This window comes from Oryctolagus cuniculus, chromosome 8 (assembly GCF_051225735.1).
Source record: "Oryctolagus cuniculus isolate XC-2025 breed Fujian yellow rabbit chromosome 8, ASM5122573v1, whole genome shotgun sequence".
In the NCBI taxonomy this organism is placed as follows: domain Eukaryota; kingdom Metazoa; phylum Chordata; class Mammalia; order Lagomorpha; family Leporidae; genus Oryctolagus; species Oryctolagus cuniculus.
Window position 1 is genome coordinate 102461539 of NC_142874.1, and position 16822 is coordinate 102478360.

General features: G+C 35.8%; 1 protein-coding gene across 3 annotated transcripts in view; it reads right to left on the minus strand.

The window, feature by feature from the left end:
• The window catches only part of GRID2 (glutamate ionotropic receptor delta type subunit 2), a 1603946-nt gene that overhangs the window by 1291461 nt on the left and 295663 nt on the right, over window positions 1-16822 (minus strand). For all 3 annotated transcript variants that reach the window (XM_051819557.3, XM_051819556.3, XM_002716957.6), the window contains exon 2: window positions 4842-4997. In XM_051819557.3, the coding sequence (XP_051675517.1) occupies window positions 4842-4997 (156 nt within the window). The remainder of the gene's footprint in view (window positions 1-4841; window positions 4998-16822) is intronic.

The following is a 16822-nucleotide window of genomic DNA, read 5'->3' on the forward strand; positions in this document are numbered from 1 at the left end:
GATAAAGAAAGAACAAGTTGGGAAAAAATAATGATCATGTCTAGGCAGATAAGGTTAGACTCAGAGCTATCTATGAGAACCACAATACTAGGAGTAGAGGATGTTTGGAAGGAAATATCAGGGAGGAATGGAAATTTTCCGATAGAGCCATATAAAGGTGCTAAATCCTTATATACTCTATTATTCCTAAGATGCATTTGTATTAGTAAAAGAACCCACAGACCATAATTATAAACTCATGTCATGATTATACAATAAACACATAATCACTGTGACTGCTATGAAGTAGATATGTATCTCCCATTTCCATAAGTGAAGCTGAGGCCCAGAGACTCTAGATAATAAGAAATGGGGAACATACAATCAAAGGTAGGTATGGGGTTTGATGGCCCATAAACATAATTTCTATGATCTTCTAACCCGGTTAAAAGGTATCAAAGGTGAAACTTACATACTAGATCATATGTCAACATTTTGAGTGTTCAAAGTGCCATATGGAAAGCTAATGGCTAAAAGAGATTGAAGAAAGATTTTTGAAAGAATTCTATGAAGGAGGGAAAAAGAGCAGGTGCACATACAGGTCAGGTCTTAATAGGAAACTACAGAATATAGGCCAATTTAACCATCTAGGACTAAGGGCAACCAGTGGAGAACACAGCATTGTGCAGAATTGCAACAAAATGGGTGTAACTGGAGACCAGTAAGCTTAGTGAAATAAGCAAGCCCAACAAAAGATAAATATTATATTTATCAAATCTGTGGTAATTATAGAATAAAAATTTCTCTAAAATGAAATATAGAATTAAATTAAACATGTAATTTACAGTAATTGACACAGAATATAAATTTCTCTAAATAAAACATAGAATTAAATTTCTCTAATTTGTGGTAACTAACACTAGAATGCAAAAAATGCGATGCGATGTATATGAGTAATACTGATGCTAGGCCGGCACCGTGGCTCAGTAGGCTAATCCTCCACCTTGCGGCGCTGGCACACGGGGTTCTAGTCCCGGTCGGGGTGCCGGATTCTGTCCTGGTTGCCCCTCTTCCAGGCCAGCTCTCTGCTGTGGCCAGGGAGTGCAGTGGAGGATGGCCCAAGTACTTGGGCCCTGCACCCCATGGGAGACCAGAAGTATCTGGCTCCTGCCATCGGATCAGCACGGTGCGCCGGCCGCGGCGGCCATTGGAGGGTGAACCAATGGCAAAAGGAAGACCTTTCTCTCTGTCTCTCTCTCTCACTGTCCACTCTGCCTGTCAAAAAAAAAAAAAATACTGATGCTTTAGGATTTGATTGTTTATAGCCCTTTTCTACACTACTGAGGCACACTGGTTTTTCCACTTGTTGAATTCTTTATTTAGTGGAAGATTAAGCTTGTGTTTATAAAAAATGTCAGCACAAAAAAATTAAAAGAAAAATAAGAAAGGAAGGAGGAACAAGGCAGGGATGGTAGAAATATGATGTTCTTTAAACTGTATATATGAAATACATAAAGCGTGTTCCCTTTATATAAATGAATAAATAAATAGCACATTAGTTTCTTAAGGCTTACTTTTTAACGTGAGTGATCAATTTTAATTCTGTTGAAAACCATTTTCTAAGCACATGAAAAATAAGGTGTTGATATTAAAATGCCAGCCTCTTCTTTGTTGTCAAATTAAGCAATTAAACTGGCACTCTTGAAACCTGGATATCAGTGATACTGATGATAGTTTTAAAATTCTGAATATAGTGAAATCATTGTTGATTTGTCAACATAAACTATTTTTATGAATATACACTGAACTCTCACTATAACTGCAGAGTATAGGTAAATGTGGTTTTTAATTTAATAAACCATATACTCAGATACCTTAAGATATACGATTGATTCTCTTCCTGAGTCCGTATCAAACAAGTCTAATCAAAAACTGAATTACGCTACCATGATCATGCACTCTATCTACACAAGCAGAAAGAGAATAGAAGACAGTGGTATACTACTGCAAGAGAAGGCATTGGAGGGAGAAAGAATACTTCACTGACAATAAAATAACAAATCTTTATGTTCTCTAAGTGGAGCTTTCACAGATAGCTCCTAAAGACTCTTCTAAATAACACAAGATCCAGAGCAGCACATATTGTTATAATATATATTTTATCAGGTAACTTACACAACAGCTCATGATTTTAGATAGTGAAGTAAAAAGACCTCTGAGCAAAAAAGCTATAAAATTATGATATACAGGTCTATAAGAACCTAAATATCAATTTATGAGTATTAGAGCCTGTTATGTTAAGAGTGTGGTATTGAATGGGATACAGGAAAGTCTTACAAAACAGGAGAGCAGCAATAAGACACAGGGGGTGGGTGGAAAGAGTAAACTGAGCAATATGCATCTTCATTAGTATTTTGTTAAAAGTCAAGTTACAAATGTCTTTAGAAATTCCATTTCTTTTGTAAAAAGTAGATTTTTAAAAGCTAGAATGCCTTTTCCTTTCTGCTGTTAACACCATTAAAAACAGAAGTTACAGGCTGAATGCAACAGTATCAAGCAACTTTCATGCTTTAAAAATCCACAGCCTTCTCCCACTACCTGTATACTGCATTGTCTCTTGCAGTCATGTACTAAGTCCTTAATTTGCTTTGTTCTCTCTCATTGTAGCTGGCCCGATTTGTAACACTACTAGACTGATTTGAGTGCTCAGGCTATTATAAATTCCAAAGTACTGCAGTAAGACATGATAATAGAAAACTTCACTGTCTTTGATGTCACAATTGAGATTTTCTCCAAATTACTTCCACAGAACATTTAAGAAAACAATATTTCTGCATTATTTTTTGTTCTCATCCAATTGACTATTCCTCTAATTTTGTCAAACCACTGCTAAACAAAGAACTCTACAAAGAATTATTTTTACTTCATTATAAACTTAACCAAAATCTAACTGGTAAAACAAATTATTTCCAGAGCTTCTGGAATTTATTTCAAGTTCATTACTCAGGGCAGACCATGAACATAACCAGCCTAGAATATCCTGCTAGTTTCAAAACAATCAGGCAAACTGTCAAAGGCTCTTCTTTCTTGACAAATATCTGGTGGTCTCTATCTAGGAAACTTATTTAATTTGTCAATTTGCTTTCCGTGCAACAAATTCTTTCAGTCACTACGGTTCTTTTCAGAAAGATTTTTGCTTCCAGTTTAGCTAGCAGAGGAGTGGTTATACTGTGTACCATTTTAAAAAATAATTGATTTAATTAATTTTTAGATTTACTGTTTAAAATGAAACACTTATCCCAGTGTTCTAAATTTTATCCTGTTATTGTTAAAGATAGTTTTGCCTAAAAGAGTAGTGTTAGTTTATAAACACAGTATTTTTTCACTTCATTCATTTAAAATAAAACGCTTCAGATAACCTGTTGTCACATCCCTTCTCTAACAGAGGTAAATATTTGTAAGTTCCACAAGAGCAAGTGCCATTGATCATAAGTATATTCTGATAAATGTTCCCTGCATATCAAAGTGATGGAATAGCAAATGAAAATGACTCACTTGCATATATGTATGCCTATTTTCCTTACCCCTTCTGTGTTTACCTTTAAAAATATTCACTGCCAAACTCTACTACATCTAATACCAGTAGGGCATCTGCCTTGTCTTCTGCCAAATGTTATTCACATTTTTAACAAAGCAAATGTTCCATTTGACAACATAAATTTTGTACTCATTATCTATAGTCTAAACACATTATCACAATAAAACATAAAACAGATTAGCATTTTAGTCCATGCAGGATATATGTATAAGGGTAACATACACAACAGAAAATTACTCCTTACAGTTTTACAGTTTGGCAAGTTCAAGATCCAGGCATCAGCAGATTCAGTGCCTGCTGTGCACCTGTCTTCTACTTCATAGATGCCATCTTTTTGCAGTATCTTCTAAGGGCAGAGGGGTGAATAAGCTCCCCGAAGGTGATTTTATTAGGCCCTAAACTCATTCCTGAGGAAGGAGTCCTCACGACCTGTCTTCCTCACCTCTTCTATCACCTGCTATTACCACAATTGGAAGGAGGTTTAACCACAAATTTTAAATGGTATAAACAGCCAGATCACAGCAATTAGTAGCATAAAATCTCAAGAACAAGCACTTTATCAGTTAGGGGAATAAATCTTTAGTTAGATTAACAGCATCAAACATAAAATTCCATTACTGTAATATCTTTCAGAAAAACCTTCAACATGAGATATGATCATTCCACTGTAATAAAAATAATTGGTATCTGTGTTACTTTGTTCCCATGAAAAGCCAATTCATTCAATGGTTCAGCAGAATGGGGAAAAGTGCTTTAATACTTGGTACCTTGTAAAGAGTAAACAATAGATAGCCTAGATCAGTTATGTTAGGATTCCAGGACAAAATCTTTGATTTATATGTAATGTCTAAAGGGTTTCCTTAGAGCAATACATTTGTCATGGGTACACCTGAAATGCCATTGCAAGTTGTAACAACACTCAAGACAGCAGTTTTCTGAGAGAAGTACAACAAAAAAATCCTGGTAGAAAGTCATATTTTTAAGGAATATTTCAATTACACTGAATTCATAAAAACAATTGCAAAGATTGTTATTATAACGATTCACTTTGCAACTCAGTAAAAATAGTAATACTCTATACTTTGCCCTTTCAAAAGAGGAATAAGGTCCAACATCTATAAAACAGCACTCCCAAAGTAAAGCAAAGCCCAATTAGCAGCAACACATATATGTCCTTTTAACAATTTTTGATAACTCTAATTTACTGTCATTTGAAATGAGTAAAAAAAAAGTAAATGCATTGTAGACTGCTGATGGGTCTTACCTTCTTGAACTGCTTGAAAAGGGTTGTTGCCATCCACAAATGTCACTGAAAATGTGATTTTTTCAGTCTGTAAGATCTCCTCATTCTGGTTGAGGTCACCAACTGCTGTGCGAAACACCTCATCATCCTTTTTGGCAGATTCATCAAAAATTGCTCCTAGAAAGAAGTGAATGTTGCCATTAAACAATAACATAAATTATCTGGCACACCCTCTGGAAATATGCCAAAGAGACTAATGTATTTGAAAAACGTATACTTTCACTTAAAGCATGCACTTTATTTATTACTGAAACACACTGTACTGGAAGCAGTATGATGGCTGAGCAGGAACATAGTTTCTTCTTCCAAATGGAAATGATGAATAGCACATCAAAGCGTTACTGCAGGGAGTGCAGGGGAAAGACAATATAATAGGAACGAAAAGATTTTGCAGGACAAAGTGGTTGATACATTGGATGTCTTAGATCATTAGATCTTTAGGAATTCATTGCTTGAAGATTTTTTTCTAAATAACTGGGAGATAAAACTTGGGAAATTTTCTGAGCATCTATTTACAGATTATGTAGGAATTGAACTTATGATCTCAAATGCTTTTTCTACTAATCCCCTTCCTCTTTTCTTTCTTTCTTTTTTGAAGATGTTTGCTGTGTTTTTCAGTAGTAAATCCAGTAATACTTATAGGGGAAGGCATGTTGCTTCAGCAGTTCCGCTGCTAGCTGGGACACATGCATCCCATATTGGAGTGCCTGGGTTTGAGTCCCAGCTCTGCTCTCAATTCAGCTTCCTGCTTATGTGATCCTGGGAGGCAGCATTACTAGAGGAAGAAGTCAGGCTCCTGCCAGCCAGGTGGAAAACCCGGGCTTCCTGCCTCATGGCTTTGACCTGGCTCAGCCCCAGCTACTGCACGTCTGAAGATTGAAAGAGCAGTTAGCAGGTCTGTCTCTTTCTCTGCCTTTCAAAGAAATAACTATAATATTTAATACATTTTAATAGAAAATTTAGAAATTAAATGTGTCTGGGCAGGGGGATGGAAAAATGTTTCCCAAAGAGCTAAGATAAGTCCTACTAGATACTTTGGCATTTGTCACTATTAAGAAAAATATGTAATAATTGTTGTAACTAACTTTTATTGATGATTTGTCAGCAAGGTATTAGTCAAACTCATCAGTAATAAAAACAAACTATTTGCTAAAACAATCTTATACCACAAAAACAAAGCTAGAGACATCACAATACCCAACTTCAAGACATACTACAAGGCAGTTATAATCAAAACAGCCTGGTACTGGTACAAAAACAGATGGATAGAAAATTGGAACAGAATAGAAATGCCAGAAATCAATTCAACCATCTTCAATCAACTTATAGTCAACCAAAGAGCAAAAGCCCATCCCTGGAGAAAGGACAGTCTCTTCAACAAATGGTGCTGAGTAAACTGGGTTTCCACATGCAGAAGTATATAGCAAGACTGCTACCTTACACCTTACTAAAAAAATCCATTAAAATGGATTAAAGACCTAAATCTACAATCTGATACCATCAAAACATTAGAACTGGGGAAACCCTGCAAGACATTGGTATAGGCAAAGAAATCCTGAAAAAGACTCCAGAGGCACAAGCAAAGCCAAAATCAACAAATGGGGTTACATCAAATTGAGAAGCTTCTGTACTGCAAAAGATACAGTCAGGAAAATGAAGAAGCAACCTACAGAATGGAAGAAATTATTTGCAAACTATCTAACTGATAAAGGATTAATAACTAGAATATATAAAGAGATTAAGAAACTACATAACAAAATGACCCAGCTAAAAAATGGACAAAAGACTTAAACAGACATTTTTTCAGAAGAGGAAATCAAATGGCCAACAGACACATGAAAAAATGTTCAGGATCACTAGCCATCAGAGAAATGCAAATCAAAACTACAAGGAGGTTTCACCTCACCGCCATTAGAATGGCTTTCATGCAGATATCAATAAACAACAAATGATAGTGAGGATGTGCAAACAAAGGTACCCTACTCCACTGTTGGAAGGAATGTAAACCACTATGTAAAATAGTTTGGAGATAATTTAAAAATCTGAATATAATCCCATCAAATGACCCAGCCATCCTACTCCTGTGAACTTACCCACAGAAATGAAATCAGCAAATAAAAGAGCTATCTGTAGTCCCATATTAATTATAGCTCAATTCATAATTGCTAAGACATGGAACCAACCTAAATGCCTGTCAACTGAAAACTGGATAAAGAAATTATGGGATATGTACTTCATGGAATACTACACAGTGGTTAAACAAATGAAATCCGATAATCTGCAACAAAATGGATGAATCTAGAAAATATAATAATTAGTGAAATAAGCCAGTTCCAAAGGGACAAATAGCATATGTTCTCCCTGATCTGTGAGAACCAACAGAACACCTAAAAGAAACATGAAAAAGTGAAATTGACACTTTGAACAGCAATGACTTGATCAGCACTTGTCCTTGTTGTGTCTGATGAGGAAGAGTTTTATTACTATCATTTTGTTTTCTTTCTTAATACCATTGGTTGAACTCTTCACCAACATAAACTTAATCATATATCCATAAAGTCAAATGAAAAAATAGATATTGGTTAAAAATAAGAGTGGGAATAAGAGAGGGAGGAGGAAGTTTATAGCTATAAAATTGCATAATTCTGCATATGTTTCTATAGACTTACTACAGAGCATACAGTTTAAAACTTCCATGGGACCATAATTCCAGTAAGCTGGGTGGTAAAAATGCCACCTTAAATGTTAAAGTGATCATATTAAGTGTTAAAGTGATCATATAGATAGGATTAAGTGATAAAGGGGTCATCTAAAAGATCAAGTGTCTGATAATAATAGAATTAAAAAAAGAGAATGTTCCAACATGGGAAACAGTCCACAAAGCATACTCATAGAATGACATTGGCTTTAAAAACACATTTAAAAATTGTAAGGTACTCTGGTATGACTGAAAAGCCCATGAGAGCATTTCAGGCATTGAAAGCCAAGACACTGTGGCAAAAAAAAAAAAAAATAAAAAATAAATCCTACATGAATGAGACCCCAGTGGAAAGAAGAGGCCAACAAAAAAGGATGTACTTTTCTCTGAAGGGAGGAGAGAACTTCCACTTTGCTTATGGCCCTGCCTAAATACTGATGGAGACTGTGGGATCAAAAGGCTTCCATAGCCTTGACAGCCCATGTCAAGAACTTCAGGTGATCACCGATGTCATACCAAAGAGTGCTACTTGTTAAATTAACAACAAGAGTCAATGTGCACTTACTTCCCATGCAGGACCTCTGTCCTAAATGAGTTGTACTATGAGATTTAACTGTAAAACTTGCTCTTAATCAGATTTTATACTTCGTGTGTGCGAGTGTGCAAATAGTTATCTTTAGTTAGTTCAGAGTTGGTCTTCCATGCATAAAGTTAATCGAAAATGAATCTAAATAGGGAATGGGACTGGGAATGGGAGAGTGAGGAAGAGGTGGGGAGGGAGTGTGGGGGGTGGCCAGGTATAGTGGAAAGAATCACTATAATCCTAAAGATGTACCCATGAAATTTATATTCATTAAATAAAAGGTTAAAATATAGAGCAAACTATTTGGTTTCAACTCCTGAGTATCATTTATTAAGTATAAATACATGACCTTGAACATGGTTCTCAAGGTTTTTTTTTTTTTAAGATTTTATTTAGTTTTTGAGAAGTAGAGGTACAGACAGATAGAAGGAAAAGAGAGATCTTCCTTCCACTGGTTCACTCCCCAAATGGCTGCCACAGTTAGAGCTGGGTGATCTCAAGCCAGAAGCTTCTTCCAGGTCTCCCAAGCAGGTGAAGGGTCTCAAGGACTTGGGCCATCTTCTACTGCTTCCCCAGGCCATAGTGGAGAGCTGGATCAGAAGTGGAGCAGCCAGACATGAATGGGCACCCATATGAGATGTCTTAATCACAGGTGGAGTCTTAGCCCACTACACCAAAGTGCCAGCTTCAGTACTCAAGCTTTAAGCCTTATCTTCACCATCTATAAAGTCTAAAAGTAGCAATATAAATCTGTAAGAGTTATAAGAGTTATTGTATGTGTTAAATAAGGTCATCTACATAAGCTGTAATTAAATAAATTCTCAATAAATGCTAGTCGTTTCTTCCTCTTTCCTTTGTATGCACTGTGATTCACATAATGGATAAACCCTGAGGGAGATTAGGTTAATTGAAATAAATAAGTCACAGAATGAAAAATATTGCAAAAAATCTCACATCTGTGTGAAATCTAAAAGTTAAGCTCAGGGGTAGTGCTTGGTGCATCAGTTGGCTGCTGCTTTGGATGCCCAATCCCACTTCAGAGTGCCTGAGTTTGGTCCCAGCTACACTTCCAATTCCATCTTCCTGCATGTAGCAGGTAATGGCTCAAGTAATTGATTGCCTGTCACCCACACAGGAGGTTCAAATTGAGTTTTGTGTCCCTGACTTCAGCCAGCTGAGCCCGGGCTGCTCTGGAGCATTTGTAGAGTGAACCAGTGGAAGGGCGATTTCCATCTCTCCAACTCTGTCTCTCCATCTCTCTCTCTCTCTCTCCCTCTCTCTCTCTTTCTCTGTTTTTCCACCCCCATCTCTATCTCCTTTAAATAAATAAAATAAACACAACTTTAAAAACACAGTTGAGGTCACAAAAGCAGAGTAAAATGGTAGTTGTTAGAGAAGTAAGCAAAAGGCTAAAAATTTAAAGTTATGGAAGCAATAACTCTGAAATGTATATTGAAAAATCACCAGGTACTATCACACATACACATGGAGATGCATACAAAACCATGAAAAGTGATAGATCTTCTAGTTTGCTTGTTTGTAGTAATTATTGTCCTTTGCATATGAATATAAAAATAAAAATATTATGCCTTAAAAATATACATTAATAAGAAAATACTGTAATTGAAACATTGGTTAATATTTCACATTAATTTTTCACAATGTAGAATCTCATTTGATCTTTCCTTAAAAACAATGTGGTGTATAGAGTACCAAACATCTATAGTGATGTAAATTAAAGTTCAGTCCAAGAAAAATGCATAACATCTCACAACAGGGGCCAGAGGCCTGGCCTCCTCCTGATTCTAATATCACTGTTTTGAATCATTGTAGGGTATTGCCATCCAAGAGTGTCCCTATGAGAAATAAAAGAATTTTATGGGGATCTTGAGTTTATTGCAGATCTGGGGGACTCTCCAACAGGGCTATGCAAGGTTTACTTGCATTATTCTGACTCTTTCAGCTTTAGGTAGACATGCATTATAAAATTGTTTATGAATGAATTATAAACATTTGAGCCAATATACTTTTATTTTCTGAGATGAACTGAATGAAATCTCTCCAGACAAAAGGAAACTTATATTCCAGCGTGTAGAACGTGATAAAAAATATTGTCTATATACATACACATATACATAACTTTCCATGAGCACATAATATTCTTTATATTTATTTATATGAGAGGCAGAGAGACATATAATAGAGATCTCCAATTTGCCTGTTTGCTCCCCAATGCTTGCAACAGCCAGGACTGGGTTGAAATGAGGAGCCAGGAATTCAGCACGGGTTAACCCTGGGTGCCAGAGAGCCAACTCTTTCAATCATCATCACTGCTGCCTCCCAGGGTTCTCACTGGCAGGAAGCTAGTATCTGGAGTGGCGCTAGGAATAGAACCTGGGCACCCCAATATGGGATTTAAGCATATTAACTGGCATCTTAACTGTTAGGCTAAATTGCCCATCTTCCTAGTGTATTTCTTGTCAAGTATATACATTTTACTGTATGCTTATCACGACAAAATAGTGTGCATACAGGAAAATATTTTACATGCATAATTACAAAATAGATACTGTGCATGCATATTTAAAGCAATACTGTGTGCATGCACATATCTATGAAATATATATATATATATGGACACACATTAAGAAATGCATCTAAATATCTGTATAGAAAGACATTTTTACATTTACCAATTTAATTGATTTTAAACATCTGTGACTAACCCAAGCCTTTTAGTGAAAACAGATCAGGATATGAAATATTATTAGAATCAATCCATGATAAACCATGTTGAGTTCTGGCAATGTGGCAGGTTGCAATTAACATCTCTACCCAGAGATGTCCTCACCATGGGAAGATGATTGTTAATTTTTGCTAAGAAGGAAGAGAGTATCTATCATGTTTACTGTGTTAACCAGCTTTCTTTTATCATTGTTCTTTATGTTTCCATGAATTATACAAATATTTTGACCAATGTCCTCAAACCCTTTTCTTCCATTTCCTATGTATTTTGAATATCTGCATATGGCTAAACGCATGAAAGAATTGGATGATGCATTCTTAAAACTCACATATTGATTTATCACTTATAATTATGCTACTATATATTTATTACTCAAAATAACAATATTTTGTTAATATAATCAAATGTGTACAATAGTTGTAAATTTTATATCTATCCTGTCATTTTTGTACCTTAGAGTATTCTACTGAAATTAAGATTTTGTGAAAATATTTATCTTGCTAATTTAAGCCACTTTCTAGTTGATAATTCTTATTTAGATTAATCATTACATTAAAATGTAATACTATCTGATTTGGATACATGACTTTCTTTAGCAATTCGTTAGGAAGTATGATAGGATTTTCCTACAATTGGAGTTGAAATAACCTTTTAATTTCAAGCCAGATAATCTAAATATCTGTTCAGAAAGAAGCAATATGCATTTATAGTGAGATGTTTCATCTTGTCCTGGATTCTAAATAGGTATTTTAAAAGAAGAGTTTCTGTTCAACCTTGTTTTATAGCAGGTGATGTTATTGACTTCTACTCAGTATTGGTAATATATTTTTAATGGAAACATTTTACTATTACCTGACAGAACACTTAATATTGCCTTAAACTTTAAACCTGGTTTAATAAATGGTAAAAACCTGCAACAATGATAGCAAATTAGTCATTTCTGGCTAAATTAAGATATACTGAAAGGAGATGCACAAAAGAAACAGTTCATCTTTCTGCAAACAGCAAGAAAGTGTACAGAAGAAACAGTTTATCTTATTGCAAACAGCACAGCCAAAGAACAGGAAATCTCAGCCAACGCTTAAAATCCCAGATATTTATTTCCTTTTCTCTTCAGATAACAACCCATCTTAAATTTGGCTTTTTACCAAGGGTGTGCATGCAGCATTTTTTAGCTAAACACAAGTGTTCTGAGAACAACCTTGAGTTCCAACTGAAGAATCTCAGGAAAGAAGATCCTTTCCTACTTCCTGCATTTCCAACAGTCACAAAAATACCATCTCTTTACCTTTTGTGTTATAACCACTTATTATCAGTCTAATCTAATGTCAAATTTCCTAGAAAGCTTTTATTTAATAAATATAAATTTTGTAAGTACAACTTTTGGATTATAGTGGTTCTCCCCTCCATACCCGCCCTCCCAGCCCCAAACCATCCCACCTTCTACTCCCTCTCCTATCCCATTCATCATTAAGATTCATCTTTAATTATCTTTTTTATACAGAAGATCAACTCTGTACTAAGTAAAAATTTCAACAGTTTGCACCTATACAGACACACAAAGTATAAAGTAATGTTTGAAGACTAGTTTTACCATTAATTCTGATTGTCAACATTCGTAACTCTATAGCTAACATGATGACATAGCCCAGAGTTCCTTCCCAGGTATTCTTATTAATGTGTGCTCAGTCTTATTTTATAAAAATTTGGAGTGAACAGACTTCTTGTCAAGATGAAATAAAGCATTCCACTACTTCCTCTCCCCTCCCTCCCACCCTCACACACAGTATTTGATCAACAGATTATCTTTCATCTACATCTCCAGTGGACACACTGGAGGGAAGAATGCCGAGTAACAAAGCATAAAAGAACACATCCTAAATATTCCTAAGACACCAATCCCTAATTAGTCATTTCCATCACCAGATGGTGACAGGCTCCTCCCACAGAAGGGGCAGAAGGTTATATCAAATTCATATAAAATGATAGTGACATATAGATTTAAAATGCAAATATATATCATGTTTACTTATCTTCTCAAATTTTAATATAGGTTTTTTCCTTATAAGTTTATGGATTCATTATGCTGCTGTGTAAAACTGTCATGTGACTTAAAGGCAAATTGTCAAATACATAAACGAACACCAAACTTAGGCAAAGGCCAACAAAAATCTAATTGTTAAAATATAAGAGTTTACAGTATATGAAAACAATGCTGATGTCTTAATTTTCAATTGTTGCAAAGTGTCACATAAATTATTAATGCAGCTATGCCCATTGAAATTAATAAATCCTTATGTGATTCAGAGCCATGCAAATGATAACTAAAAACTATAGTATTTCTATTAAAATATGCTTTAGAAGACATGTGTCTATCCACACAATACATACTTCACAAAAATGTTTAATGACAATCAAAATGTCTTCTGTAAGCAAGACAGATTTATGATTGGGGTTGAGAGTTTTTATGATTGCTGAGAGTTTGATGCAGTAGTGAAAACACAGCTTGTGATGTCTGCATCCCACAAAGGAGTGACTGGGCCTGACTCCCAGCTCTACTTCTAATTCCAGTTTCCTGCTGATGCACAGCAGATGATGGCTCGTGTACTTAGGTCCCTGCTATCCATATTGGAGACCTAGATTGAGGTCTGGGCTCCTGACTTTGGCTTGATCCAAACACACCTATCACAGTATTTGGGCAGTGAAGCATCCGATGGAAAGTCTGTCTCACCCACTTTCTCTATCTCTGCTTTTCAAATAAAATAAAAAGAAACATTTTGTTTTAAAAAACTATGCTTAGTTCTTATTATTTGTTGAACTCTTAGTATTGGCTTAATCTTATGCCAATATTGTAAGCTGAAAGTAGATCAGTATAAAAATTAAGAGAAGTAATAAGAGAGGAAGGAGGATGAAAGATGGGAGCTAGGGCTGGAAGGAGGGTAGTGTGAGAAATATCACTATGTTCCTAAACATGTACATATGAAATACATGAAATTTGCACATCTTAAATAAAATAAAAAATTAAAATTATGCTTAGTATATATATTTATATATTTTGTTTAAAATATTCAACAATAAAATTTGATGTAAAATCACAATAGCAAATATACCTATCAAATATAAGATCATGAACTCAATGGACTCAAAATTTCTCAAAACACCCTAAATCTTTCCCCCTCATTACCCTGTTCATGGTGTTGCCTCTCCCATGAGTGTATGTCTTACCTCACTAACTTGTTATCATTTCCTGGTCCACAGAAACTCTTTTTATACCTAGAATATCTACAAGTAAGCCTACATATATCAAATACTAGAGGAACACTGACTCATCATTTCTTACATTAATTCAATGTAATCTTATAAAATATGATACATATATTCAGATATAGAAGTAAAATGTAAGTTATAACCAAATATAAATTGAAAGAATAGTAGGCTTGCAAATATACATGCATGTGAATTTATAATCACAAGTATTACCATTAATCCAGAAGTCCTAAGTTATTCACTAATATTTTAATCATGCTGCATTTTTAGTTTAAATATTTAAATTATATCTTTGTTTTATACATGTAGGAGTCAAGTGGAGGGAACATTGTTTAGCTGGTATGATAACAGTGCAAAGAAAAAGTCTTAATCTAACTTAGAATTTCACCTAAAAATGTGGAGAAAGGTTTTGACACATCTTAAAGAAATGTTTCTACATATAGTCTACAGAGTTATTTGAAGAAATGTACTCATTTTACATAAATAACATATCATATACCTTTTAAAAGATATGCTTCTAAATTGAAAGCAAGCATCAACACACCCACGTTACCCTTTCACAACTTATGAGTAAACCTATATCATCTGAAAAGACACATATGAAACACCTGCCCAGAAAATGCTCAGTCCAATTTCACAGTTGCAAATACAATAAAAAATGGTTCATATTTTTTCAGTCCCAGAGTTCAAACTCTTTACTCATTTAAATTTGTCTAACATATACATTCTTTATGAAATGTAATTAAAAAAAAAAAACATGTAAAGTCAGCAAAGGTACTATAGGCAGTGAATCTTTAATAATATTCTTTTAAATAAATTTTTTTGAGAGGCAGATAGACAGAGGGAGGCCTCATGTGCTGGCTCACTCTCCACTTCCCTGCAATGACTCAGACATACCAGACTGGTGCCAAGTTCTGTGATCTTAAGTCCAGGTCTCCCATGTAGGTGACAGGACCTCAGATCACTTCAGCCATCACTGCTGCTTTCCATGGTCTGTGTTAGCATGGATCTGGCAACAGGAGCCAGAGCCAAGGATTGAAACCACACTTAGTTACAGGTCAGGGGATAGATGTCCCATTCGTGTGTTAGCCAATTAATCAAAGTCTCCCCATTAATTGAATCTTCTGATGTCTTTCCTCTTTTTAAAAATATTATTTGTTTATTTGAGAGGTAGAGATACAGAGAGAAGGGTCTTTCATCCGCTGGTTCAAACCCCAAATGGCCACAACGGCCAGAGCTGGACCAACGTGAAACCAGGAGCCAGGAGCTTTTTCTGGGTCTCCCACATAGGTATGCAGGGGCCCAAGCAGTTGGATCATCATTTACTGCTTTCCCAGGCCAGAAGCAGAGAACTGGGGTAGAGGGACAGCTGGGACACAAACCTGCATGCATATGGGATGCCAACATCAAAGGCAGAGGCTTAGCCCACTATCTCACAGCTCCAGCCTCTTCTCTGTCTCCCTTAATTCTGAGTTTCCTGTTTACTTCTCTTTATCTGAATGCATTAATGCATCACCCACTCATCCACCTATCCATCCAATCAACCTTTCTTCAAAACAGAGAAAGTCATTAAAGTCAAGGTAACTTTGTTTTTTTTTTTTTTCTTTCACAAACCATTTGATGGCAGAACAGTAGAAATTTATTATATGGTGAATCAGACCATAGCAGAATTCAGGTGGCTTGATAAGAAAATAGAGATAGGAAATCACGTGGTTTTCACAAGTTCATAGCTGAAAGGACTGAATGGAAATTTACAGATGGAATATACAAGCCTTTTCAGTTTTCAGAAACTGTATTTAAAAGAGGTATAGCAATTTGTTCCAAATTATAGAGCTCAAAGCTACTAGGGGTGAGACAGGAGCTGAGTTTTTCTGGTTTAAAGGTTGTAACTAATCCTTTCTTATCATGTTAGTTTCATTTCAAGCATTTTCCTTATGAAGCATTGATATATTTGCAATGATAAAAATATATATATATGTATCTGCATATATCACAGCATATGATTGTGTGAATGTTTATACATGTAACTAGTGCTACTTTGGTAATTGGCACATCACATTCACTTGTAATAAGCCATGAAGGATTTAAGGTTAAGTGATTATTAGAGTCTGCCTCCTTAGCGCAGTAGGCAGCGCATCAGTCTCATAAAGTTAAGTCACTGTTCTTATGTAGAATTTACTTTCTCACGCTGATGTCCTGGCACAGTGGCCTGTGATGCTAGCATCCCATCTCACAGCACTAGTTTGAGTCTCAGTTGCTCTGTTTCTAATCAAGTGCCCTGTGAATGATCCCGGGAACGGAGCGGATGTTTGCTCAACTCCTGAATGAAGCTCCAGGAACTGCCCTGGCCCAGCTCCAGCTGTCATGCCCAGTTAGGAGTGACCCAGCAGATGGAAGATCTTGTCTTTCATTCTTTCTCTGTCACTCTACCTTTTAAAGATAAATAAAACAGGGGCCAGCACTGTGGCATAGTGAGTTAAAGCACTGGCCTGCAGCACCTGCATCCTTTATGGGCACCCGTTTGAGTCCTGGCTGCTACCACTTCCAATCCAGCTCTCTGTAATGGCCTGAGAAAGCAGTAGAAGATGGCCAAGTCCTTCGGTCCCTGTACCTGCATGGGAAACCTGGAAGAAGCTCCTGGCTTATGG